General features: G+C 41.8%; 1 protein-coding gene across 9 annotated transcripts in view; it reads right to left on the bottom strand.

The window, feature by feature from the left end:
• The window catches only part of ARHGEF9 (Cdc42 guanine nucleotide exchange factor 9), a 662656-nt gene that overhangs the window by 222544 nt on the left and 427332 nt on the right, over window positions 1-12780 (bottom strand). For all 9 annotated transcript variants that reach the window (XM_068247541.1, XM_068247542.1, XM_068247540.1 and 6 more), the window contains one exon: window positions 8776-8955. In XM_068247541.1, coding sequence (XP_068103642.1) covers window positions 8776-8955 — 180 coding nt within the window. The remainder of the gene's footprint in view (window positions 1-8775; window positions 8956-12780) is intronic.

The following is a 12780-nucleotide window of genomic DNA, read 5'->3' as shown; positions in this document are numbered from 1 at the left end:
GTTAATTTAAAGACAGAAGAGTTAACTTTAGGTTTGCCTGAGGTAAAATGTTTCCTGAATACTACATGCCTTATCACCATGGTAACAACTCTAGAAGAGTTATTAAAGACAGGAGAAAAGCTTAGTGAATTGAGGCCATTGTCTCCATGATAGAAGAAACTGAGTGGTGTCTGGGGTATTGTCTGGCTTAGTACCCGAGAATTTCCATCATGTGGAGGTTGGTTTTTCCTCTGCCATTGGCTGAGGCAGGGATAAGAATGGTATCCACTGGTAACAGAGACGTTTTATCCAGATTATTTGCATGCTGAGTGAGGTTACTAGCTCTTGCCACAGTTCTATGTTACTTAAAATGAATCCGAGGTGACAGTGATATGGAGATTTCCTGGCTGCCCTGCTGATCCTCTGCTTCTAATACTTTCAGCCAGAGGCCCTGAACAAGCATATGCTTTCTGACATTATTGTCAGAACTGACAAGATTAGCTGCATGCTTGGTTCGGGTGTAATTTTCCAGATAAATGGTGATTTTGTGAGTGACGAGCAGTCGTTTCTGCAATCTCGCAATGTGGGTACAGGCGCATAGTCATGTGAACCTCGTTTAGCGTTGCATAGCGATAATGACAGTATTGGATATTTAAGATTCACAACGACTCCCCCACAAAGTACTGCGATCACTTGAAGTCTCGTTCACACCTGTCGTGGCCGCCGCGCATACCGGCTGGCCAGAACATAGATCAGGAAGACCTTGTTGTCAGGGAGACGTCGCTGGATCCATCCAGAATGGCAGATTCTTGATCCTTTTTTACCATACAATAAGCAGGTGTTCTCTACATTAACTACTGTTATGTTAAAGGGACACTTAAGCCAACTTAAAAAATTGAGTTTTACTCACCTGGGGCTTCTACCAGCCCCCTGCAGCTGTCCGGTGCCCACGCAGACTTGCTCTGATGCTCCTGGCCCCGCCGGCAGCCACTTCCGGTTTCGGCAATAGGAGCCGACAGGCCTGGGAACGCAAGTGATTCTTCGCGTTCCTGGCCACAATAGCGCCCTCTATACTGCTATTGTGGCCAGGAACGCGAAGAATCACTCGCGTTCCCAGGCCTGTCGGCTCCTATCGCCGAAACTGGAAGTGGCTCCCAGCGGGGCCAGGAGCATCGGAGCAAGTCTGCGTGGGCACCGGACAGCTGCAGGGGGCTGGTAGAAGCCCTAGGTGAGTAAAACTCATTGTTTTAGGTTGGCTTACGTGACCCTTTAAGTATTTGTATTGGTTGGTGACGTAAAAGGACCACTGTCAAGAAGGATAGCAAAAAACTAACAGGTTTTGGACTAGTTCATCTCCTCATGAGGTATTCTTAGCATTTCCTATATTCACTTCAAAAGCACTTTCAGATAAGGACATATAGAAAGATACTAGCCAGCCTACTCACTCATTGCTAAAAACAAACAAAAAGAGCGCTCTGAGACTGGCAGAAAGTTTCAATCACACTGACCTATCCAGGACAAGTCTCATCTGGAATGTAGTGGTTGTAGTGGTAGTGTGATTGCAACTTTCTGCCAGTCTCAGAGTGCTCTTTTTGTTTGCTTTTAGCCATGTTCATTGAACCATAGAGCTGCATATGAGCAGGATTGCCTGATCACACCAAAAGGGAACACTCCAAAACCCCATTCTATCGCTACTTACACATTGGCAAGTGGACTAAACCACTGCTGTTCAGTAAATGCTTTTGAAAATAAATAAAACCCTGAAAATTCCCCATGAGGAGACTGACTAGTCCAAAACCTTTCAGCTCTGTCAGATTATTACCATTTACTTTAAGTGACAGGAACATAGGAAAAAGTATTTTATAGTGTATTTCATTCTGGAACAAATGAATATTTATGTATTTATTCAGATATTTTACAGTTTTTAATAATAGTGGTCCTTTAATGGAAGTATATACAGTGGGTTGCTAAAGTATTCCACATCAGTATGAAGTTTTCCACATTTTGTCATATTACTGCCACAAACATGAATCTATTTTATTGGAATTCCACGTGAAAGACCAATATAAAGTGGTGTACATGTGAGAAGTGGAACGAAAATCATACAGGATTACAAACATTTTTTACAAATAAATAACTGCAAAGTGGGGTGTGCATAATTATTCGGCCCCCTTTGATCTGAGTGCAGTCAGTTGCCTATAGACATTGCCTGATGAGTGCTAATGACTAAATAGAGTGCACCTGTGTGTAATCTAATGTCAGTACAAATACAGCTGCTCTGTGAGGGCCTCAGAGGTTGTCTAAGAGAATATTGGGAGCAACAACACCGTGAAGTCCAAAGAACACACAAGACAGGTCAGGGATCAAGTTATTGAGAAATTTAAAGCAGGCTTAGGCTACAAAAAGATTGCCAAAGCCTTGAACATCCCACAGAGCACTGTTCAAGCGATCATTCAGAAATGGAAAGAGTATGGCACAACTGTAAACCTACCAAGACAAGGCCGTCCACCTAAACTCACAGGCCGAACAAGGAGAGCGCTGATCAGAAATGCAGTCAAGAGGCCCATGGTGACTCTGGACGAGCTGCAGAGATCTACAGCTCAGGTGGGAGACTCTGTCCATAGGACAGCTATTAGTCATGCACTGTACAAAGCTGACCTTTATGGAAGAGTGGCAAGAAGAAAGGCATTGTTAACAGAAAGCATAAGAAGTCCCATTTGCAGTTTGCCACAAGCCATGTGGGGGACACAGCAACCATGTGGAAGAAGGTGCTCTGGTCAGATGAGACCAAAATGGAACTTTTTGGCCAAAATGCAAAACGCTATGTGTGGCGGAAAACTAACACTGCACATCACTCTGAACACACCATCCCCACTGTCAAATATGGTGGTGGCAGCATCATGCTCAGGGGGTGCATCTCTTCAGCAGGGACAGGGAAGCTGGTCAGAATTGATGAGAAGATGGATGGAGCCAAATACAGGGCAAACTTGGAAGAAAACCTCTTGGAGACTGCAAAAGACTTGAGACTAGGGCGGAGGTTCACCTTCCAGCAGGACAATGACCCTAAACATAAAGCCAGGGCAACAATGGAATGGTTTAAAACAAAACATATCCATGTGTTAGAATGGCCCAGTCAAACTCCAGATCTAAATCCAATCAAGAATCTGTGGCAAGATCTGAAAACTGCTGTTCACAAACGCTGTCCATTTAATCTGACTGAGCTGGAGCTGTTTTGCAAAGAAGAATGGGCAAGGATTTCAGTCTCTAGATGTGCAAAGCTGGTAGAGACATACCCTAAAAAGACTGGCAGCTGTAATTGCAACAACGTATTGACTCAGGGGGCCGAATAATTATGCACACCCTACTTTGCAGTTATCTATTTGTAAAAAAAAATGTTTGGAATGATGTATGATTTTCGATCCACTTCTCACATGTACACCACTTTGTGTTGGTCTTTCACGTGGAATTCCAATAAAATTGATGCATGTTTGTGGCAGTAACGTGACAAAATGTGGAAAACTTCAAGGGGGCAGAATACTTTTGCAACCCACTGTATGTCACTCAGTGAGTTCTGAGCACTTTATGTTCATTCTGTTGCCAGAGGACAGGATATTCTGTGGCTGACCTGACATTTTTCACATTGGTGGGCACGTTATATTTAACAATACCCAGCATGTATGTATGTTTTGACGTTATGAGGGTGGAGGCATGATGTGGTTTTGCACATCGTTGTCTACTTTTTGTATTAGCCCCTTTTAGTTGTTTCAGATATGGGCACTTGCATGTTGTATTACCCTCTTTTGTAATTTAAGTTTATTTTTAAGAAAATCGGTTTCAGTCATTGCAATCAATTTCTACAGCTACCAGGAAGGTAACACTTTACTTCTTTGGAACTATGGTGGCAGTACACACCATATGAGTAGTTTTCCCATTTAACCCAGAGAAGATATATTCACCTTAAACAACTAATCATCTGCAGTGTAATAAAACATACCTTAAATGTCTGCATTTGCAGCAAATACAGCTTCACTGCTTTTAGTAGAAGACATTTTTCTTTAGTAAATCAACTCCATCACAAGAGGTTTGTAAGAGCTGTAAGTCTAACAGATGGCTTCTGAAGTTTATTCACTTATATCCCTTGAAAAGACTGACTACCTAATTTATAGCTTTGACAGTGCAGACTGCATTGAACATTAGTATATGTGCTATCTGCAATAGGGATAACAGTGATACCAATTTTCACAAAACAATGGTGAACTTTCCTGCACTTTTCTCAGCTTCACGTAGCTGTGGTCAGTTGTCCTGACTTTCAGCATTGGTCAGTTGTCCTGACTCTTAGTTTTGGTCAGTTGACCTGACGTTTAGCTGTGGTCAGTTGTCCTGACTCTTAGCTGTGGTCAGTTGTTCTGATGTTGTGGTCAGTTGTCCTGACTTTCAGCATTGGTTGGTTGTCCTGACTCTTAGCATTGGTTAGTTGTCCTGACTGTTAGCTGTGGTAAGTTGTTATGACTCTTAGCTGTGGTCAGTTGCCCTAATTCTTAGCTGTTGAAGTACTTACAAAATGGGACTAATTGTAAAATAAGATACCGTCCACCCTAGTTTGTGCTTCTATTTTTAAAAAAAGCAAAATTACTATTTTTGTAAATATATCTGGGAATGGGGTGGACTAACTCAGGGAGGAGTGGGGATATTTCCCCCTAGGCCCCCTTCTCCTCCTGGAATGAGGCCTGGCTGTTTAGTAGGACAGTGGGGAGGGGGTGCCACTTCTCTCCTCCCTCCCTCTCCTATGGTCCCTCTCCTGTGCTCCCGTCGTATAGGCAGTCACAGAGTTAGTGCAGCAGTGGGGATTTTAGGCAGAGCATCCTACCACCTCCAGTGCTGCATCTCACGCTAATCCTCCACTGCAACCGCCTGCTCTCAGTTTCCTGGTTCTCTTGCACATCAAGTGATTACATGCAATGTGCAGGAGATTGGGGTAGGAAGTGGGCGGTTGCTTCGGAGGACTAACAGGAGACACATTGCTGGAGGTGGTAAGAGGCTGTACCTTCAAACTCACTGTTGCGCTTACTAGATCACCAGGAAATACTATAACGGGGATGAGAGGACCATACTGGATACTGGGGAGGGGGGGGGGGGGATTAGACCACCAGATAAAGCTATGTGGGGATAGGGAGACAACTACACCGCCAATCACCAGGGAATACTGTAAAGAGAATAGGTGGACCACTAGATTACCAGGGGATACTGCAAGGAAAATAGGGGAACTACTAGACCAGTGTCTCTCAACATTTTATTGGTATGTACTCCTTTTAAAACCCTGTATTCACAAAGTACCCCCAGCATAGTAAACATTATCTCAAGTGCCCCTTGACAAATATATGTTTAATCGTTGTACATGAAAATTGGTTCTAAACCATTTCCAAGCATTTACTATTGCTTTTAACTAAAACACTAATTTGGTGTTGTTTAAAAAGATTTATGATTTTCTAAAGTACATCAAGCCTGAGTACCCCCTGGAACCATCAGGTGTACCCCCTGGGGTACGTGTACCACACGTTGAGAGCCTAGGTACTTGACAACCAGAAAAAGCTGTATGGGAATAGGGGGACCTCTACATCAGGGCTTTTCAACCTTTTCAGAAATTGTACCACTTTTATCGCATGAAATTTTTCAAATACCACCTGTGATTTCGCAAGATGTCAACAACTCAATAAGTGAAAAAAACATTATTAAAGTATGTACATTTAATAATAATAATACTATTATTATTATTTATTAACGCACCAACATATTACGCAGTGCTGGCAAATGATTAGGGATACATACAGTGTTAACCATTATTACACTTAATGGGAAATTTGTGCCTGTTTCTCTGACATCACACTTTGCAGTGGTGGCTGGAGAGTGCTTACTGATAAAATCAAGTCTGATTCCAGCTGAAGACAGTTCCTTTCTTTAGTTTTTCTACATGTCACTGACTACACTGTAGGTTCTAAAGCCCTGATCTAGAACTACCATTAGACCACCAGGGAAATCTATATTACCTGGGGAACCACTAGACCACTAGGGAATACTATATGAGGAGGGAGGCACAGAGCACCAGGGAAACTAAATGAGGAAAGGGGCACAGCATAGGGGTCGCTATTAGGCTGGGTTGAAGACTAAATGGCATTATACACCACCACCAGGTAGGATGGATCCATAAATGTAATTTCAAAATAAATTGCTACTGTATGCTACCATGAATACATTTGCACACAAGAACGCTATCCATTTTGGCTGGGGCTGCCTTAGGGCTGGTGCACACCAGAGCGGTTCTGGAGCGTTTTTTAAAACACTTGCAGGGGGAAAACCGCTTGGCTAATGAAAGTGAATGAGATGGTGCACACCAGAGCAGGTCGTTTTTTCCACAAACGCAAACTCGGGGGCTGCAGCATTTTTTAGATTTCTGAGGTGTTTCTGCCTCAATGTGAAAATATAGGTGAAAGTGTAGGAAAGTGGAAAACCGCTCTGAAAACGCTAGATCAGAGCGGTTTTCCAGGCGTTTTTGTTACAGAAGCTGTTCAGTAACAGCTTTACTGTAACAATATTTGAAATGTGCTACACAAAAACACTCCAAAAAACGCTAGGCATGTTTACAAAACATGCCTAGAATCGCTCTGAAATTTGCTTCAAAAACCTGTAGCGTTTTGCAGATCTGCTAGAGGATTTTGGTGTGCACTGGGCCTTACAGTAAATAGTGTTTCACCCCCAGTCCAAAAGCCCTTAGTCTTTTCTTGTCTGGGAACCATCAATCAAATGTCCAAGTTTACAGACAGGACATTTCTTTGACTAGAATGTTTTTTACATTTCACAAAATGTGCTTTTTTCCTGTGCAGGAAAATATTAGGCCAATGAGCACAACATATAACAACATCTTCTTGTGCTTATAGCTATTACAGGATGATCATATACAATACTAATGTGAAAGTAAGTGGTGGAAGAGATTCTACGCAAACTGTTATTGAATCTTAATTTTGGCAGATGGTTCAAAGTTGGCTTCAGGGCAACCATAGCAACACCCTCTGCTTTGCGTACAGACATTTCCCAGTTCTCATGTTTCCGTCTGTGGGGCTGATGAAACCCTATCATTTTTTATTTTTTTTCAAGAGAGTGGTTCATGTATATGGATAGGGACTATGAGCACTATGAGTTGATCCTTGGCAGTGATGAACAAATGTTTATTTTAATAGGCAAACTATCACTGACCTAGGAAATTCAAAATTATAGCCAAGAACTGTCAATCAGTCAGCTGGCAGCAGGATAACAATTAAGCAGCAACTGGCTTGGGCTGAATTTAATTTCCTCCGTGGTCTGTGGATATTTGCATGTTAGGAGAATATTTTGATCATCACAGATCTTATGATGTAAAATTTCTATCTAAAGGTTCCCATTAACGGTGCAATTTTTTTTATAAGATGCAATTTTTTGACACACAATGTTCGATCAAATTGTACAGGAAACTGCACAGTGTGTGGTGAATATCGAAAAAGTAAAGTAAAATTATTCTATGGTTAATTGAAACAGAAAATGTAATCAATTCAAAAGTATTATTGGAAGAGAGAAAATGCAACAATTGACCTGTTTATGGGGACAATCGATAATTACCTTCCTATAACTTACAATCATAAAAAGTGTGTCAAAAGATCGCATCTGATGAAGAAAAAATTGTACCGTTTATGGACACCTTCACACATTTGAGCTGTCTTTTTGTAGATGCTCCCTGTCTACTACTTCTGTTGACTGAGCAAATCACCTGGACTCCAGAAAGTCGAAAGAGAGATAAATACAGAGGCATCCTGGCGGAACTGATATCCTTCCAAGGTGCCCTAGAAGAATCCACCTTGCTCTACACAATTGATTGGATACACTTTACACTATGGAGAAGCAGAACTGCCATGATATTTTGTAGGACTGAAAAGAACTTACAATACCTGTAAAAAAATGTTGCAAAAAATATTTTATACATCTAAAAACACAAGATAATTTGTGAGTATTACTTCAGCACAAAACAGCAGGACCATAATGCATAATTTCAGAACAATGGACAAAGACTTACCATCATTCCTTTATGTTCTTCTAAGCCATATGTGCACTCAGCATTTATGGACTACGGGTGAGCTATATACTCACAATTCTGGATGCAGGCCAAGCATTTTGCCATGTGCATTGCTCTCCCACTATCCAGGAGTGATACATTATTTTTTTGAACAATGAAGTGATAACTTTTTTTAAACTGAACTCGAGGTGGAAATCAGATACTTACCTAAGAAGAGGGAAGCCTCTGGATACAACAGAGATTTCCCATGTCCTCCTCACCCCCACCACCGCTTGCATACTGGATACACTGGAAGATCTGGGCTATGCTCTTCTTCATGCTCTAGTGCCGTGTGAGCAAGGGCGTGCCTGTGCAGTAACATGGAGCTATTTGGGCATTAGCATCTCCAGATTACTGCTCAGGTGCAGTCATACTCACGCAGGCACAATATAGCCAAGCCTGTGCATGAAGAGGAGGATGGCCTGATTTTGGAATGTCAGATTTCTTTTGAGGGTCCATGAATGGCAATGGTGGTTCGGAGGATGGCGTGGGAAGCCTCTATAAAATCCAAAGGCTTTCGTCTTGTTAGGCAAGTAACCATTTTTTGACCCGAGATTCACCTTAAGATAAGTTCAGCATTTCCATTGCATTCTGGGCTCCAATCAGTATTTCTGTTACAAAAAACCCTCAAAATAAAACTAAACACAAGTGTCACTCACCCTCACAAAGCTGGCAGGAAACCATCCTTCCTCATCATCAATCTGACCCCACCACCAATCCTTGTTGGAAGCATCTAGGACCTTGATGACGTCGCCGGCTTTAAACGCCAACTCCCGGTTGGCCATGGTGACGTGATCCCATGCTGCCTCAGCACTTACAATAGATCCACCGCTGATTAGCTGCAGAGAATAGAGAAAAAAACGCAGTTAGTTATGCACATCTCCTTAAGCCTTTCTGTTTTTACAAAGGTATCCGTTTCTAGAACACAACAAAAGGGACTCGTTACAGAATACACACAACACAAGACAGCAGACAGGTGATGAATGATTGCAGCAGCTCTGCCCAGCCTAACCTAATCTGCACTACCAGACTCCCAATCAGGTTACGTTGTAGCTAGAATACAAGGCCGGACAAAAACATGGACACATTAACAACGCTGCGAAAATAAACACACTGGCAAATGACATAAAGATGGGAACTAAACCATCGCATATCTAATTTGATTTCTAACAAACAACAGAGTAATGACATCTAAAATGTTGTAATAGTTACAATGTGTTACAGAGACTTTGCTTCACACCATTGTGTACAGCTCGGAAGAAGGTGAACTTCTACTTTTAGAGCTATAGCTGAAGGGGTTGTGTGAAGCTGGCCCCCCTACAATCAGCACAAATAAAAAATGTATCATGTTTGGTTAGCGCTACGTTTGTGCCCATTTTGTTCTGCAAAAATTAAGTTTAAGTTTTCACTTTGAAGATAATAGCACTTATTATTTCCAAAACAATACCATCCCCCAGCCCCCATACAACAACCTACAGACGTGAAACTGGTATGGGTGGGTAGAGCTGTGCGTGTGCTCATTTGTGCTGCAAAAATCATATTTCTATATTTTATAGTTTTTGAGATATTCACATTTTTATAAAGGTCAAAAGTTCACTCAGGCTACTCAACCCTTGCAATGTTGTGTGTGTGTGAGGGGGGGGGGGGGGGGTGAACGTTTGACCTTTATAAAAATGTGAAAATATCAAAAACTATAAAGGATAGAAAGATGATTTTGCAGCACAAATGAGCGCTTGCACATAACTACCCATCAACTACTCAACCTTCATGCCTGTAGGTTGTTGAAAAAGGGGCTTGGTGATAGTATTGTTTTGGAAATAATAAGTGCTATCATCGTCAAAATGAAAGCAGCACAAATCTTAATTTTTGCAGCACAAATGGGCAGAAACGTAGCACTAACCAAACATGATGGAATTGTTATTTTGCTGATTGTAGAGGGGCTAGCTTCCCGGAGCTATCAGAAGGTCCTCATAATTCTGTTGCACAACAACACAACAACAGAATTTAAACTTTTTCATTTATTTTGAATTTTATGGCCAACTTTAGGCACGAGTTCAAATCCAGCAGCTTAAGTGTATAGAGGCTACCGAAGGAATAGACTTTCTCTTTTCAGGAAAGGTCAAAGCTGTTTGACCCATGTTGGCTCCCAATGGCTCAGAGGTGCTGCATACATACAGGAGCTTCCAATAGCTCATTCTTAAATTCATCTTCAAAGCAATAATCATGGCACGCTAGTGACAAATGGTATAGAGGATATACCAAAGGGTCATCAATCAATCAATGATTATTATTCGCTGTAAGATTCAGCCGTGAGATTCAGCTGACCTGCTGCTGAGATTCTTTGAGGACGGAAGAATTTCAGTGATGGCAAAGCTACTTTAATAGATTTAAGCACCTAAAAACTGGTAAAAAAAACAACTGCACACAACCTGTCCTAAAATTGTCAAAATAACTCTCTAATGTCTATGGACAGCCCAAATTAAATTACACCAGCCAGAAAACCTTGTAATCCAGCTGAGCACACGAAGAATAAGTGCATAATCAGGGGCTATCCAATAAACTGCATGCTGTAGCAACCTGTGGTTCCACTGATATAAATGTCAAATTTGACTTTACTTGAAAAAGTTGATCTTGGCTTCAACCTTTCAACTCTCAAGCCACTGCACCTGCCCTGGCCAAAAGCAAGTCTTAGGAGTTCCACTCATTTTACTTTCACTTTTACCAGATTTCAGCACCACAAATCTGTGGAACTGCTGACCAATTTCACATGCAGGTTTCTCAGAAGACATTGTCCATCGTGTGATGGCACTGTATGACAAACTGTGGGTTTATGACAAGTTTGATTGAAATGTTTGTAATTAAATGTGAACCTGAAATGACATGTTGAATAATGGGGTATCTAGGTGGATTACTACATCCACTTAGAAATTGTCTGAATTCCCTTTACTTTTTTACCACTGCAATCCAGTGCTACAAATCACAGTTTCATTGTAGTGAGATGAAGTTGCACTGCAGCACAATTTTCCCCAAATAACTAATTAAAGGTCATAAAACTTTTTTTTACATTTTTAAAAGTTAAAGCGCACCTCTGATGTAGACAGAAAAAAGTCAAAGTACGCTAATACTGAAAAGTCATAAGGGCTCATTCACACTAAGCAACGCATACAAAAACTGTGTTATAGTGCAGATGTCAGTGGCCACACCACATTAGAACCAGAGGGGAAATTGCATGCCCTTGCATTGCATGCCTGTGCAATATCCCAGATGTGTTACATCGGAATGCAAAGGAACAATTTCTGTACTGTGAACAGAAGTCAATGGTTTTAATGTTACCATGCGTATCACAGACAACGGGCTTGATTCACAAAGCTGTGATAAATGACATCACGGCTGTGATATGCTTAGCGCACGGGTTAGCGCGCGTACAGGTTTGTGTGCATAATAGTAAAGGTTTACGCACAATATGGTTTAGCGCGTGAACGGGGAAAGTTAATGCGCGCAAACATTACTTTTATGCGCGCAAACCTGTTCGCGCGCTAACCTGTGCGCTAAGCATATCATAGCTGTGATATCATTTAGCACGGCTTTGTGAATCAAGCCCAATGTGCGGTGCGCCATAACTGATAGCACTGCACATAGTGTTAATGAGCGCTTATACCCTGCCATGTCATCTATGTACATAGAGTCACTGGATACCTGTTTCGGCCAGGTTATGGCACATAGCTCCACCCCCTCATAGAAAAAAAGACTTCTGCCTTTTCTATATCTGATATAGAAACGGTTGGAACCAAGTAAAACAAGGCTTTAATGGGGATGAGTGCTGAGGTAACCCTGGACCGCAGCACCCAGTTTGAGAACTCCTGGTCTACACGAAGGAAACGTTGCAGCACACACCCACTCTAATAGGTAGTGTATTAGGTACCACACATTGGGGGGTGGGGGGGGGAGGGGGAGCATAACTACTTTTTACCACAAACCTTTCACTTTATCCCAATCCAAAATAAACCCTCATTGCCATAGTTTACAATGCAAACAGCCCAAGAAACATTTAAACTGCAGAGTATAATTATATTGTCAACTAATGTGTAACACTAAATAACATTGCACGTAATTCTAGCCTACCCTGTCCAGACTTTGTCATGCTTCATAATGAAAGAGGCATTAACTGATGGCCCAGGACATGCAGAGAAAAGAATAGTGAAAAAGAACACAGAATGCGTAATCAACCCCTTCCCATGAAGGAGTCTGCAGGCTGAAGATAACAGCACTTGTACTGCCAGGGCATTGTGAAGACTGTCTGCAACACTAGCCAAATGTGTTGGGCTGGGGAAACAAATCAGCTTCAGCACTCAACAGGCTCCAGTCTGATACACAGCTGACACCTGTTCCCTCCTCCTACCTCACTTGCTTTATCCCTACTCATAAAAAGAGCACATGTAGTAACACAACACTGAGGCTAGCGACATAATGCTACACTACTGAGTCAGTGTGTTGCGGTACACAACATACAGAACATTTCCAAAAGCTTCAGATCCCATTCAGAAATTAAAGGATTATGTTCTGCGGATATTTTCCTTGACTAAGAATAAGAATGTGCATAGTAAATACTGCTCACTGTCTTACAGCATCCATGCATGGGGTGAGGTGAGCCTGATGATTCCTAT

This window comes from Hyperolius riggenbachi, chromosome 8, assembly GCF_040937935.1.
Source record: "Hyperolius riggenbachi isolate aHypRig1 chromosome 8, aHypRig1.pri, whole genome shotgun sequence".
Classification (NCBI taxonomy): domain Eukaryota; kingdom Metazoa; phylum Chordata; class Amphibia; order Anura; family Hyperoliidae; genus Hyperolius; species Hyperolius riggenbachi.
The sequence above is the reverse complement of the archived record's forward strand: the minus strand, read 5'-3'. Positions and strand labels throughout refer to the sequence as shown.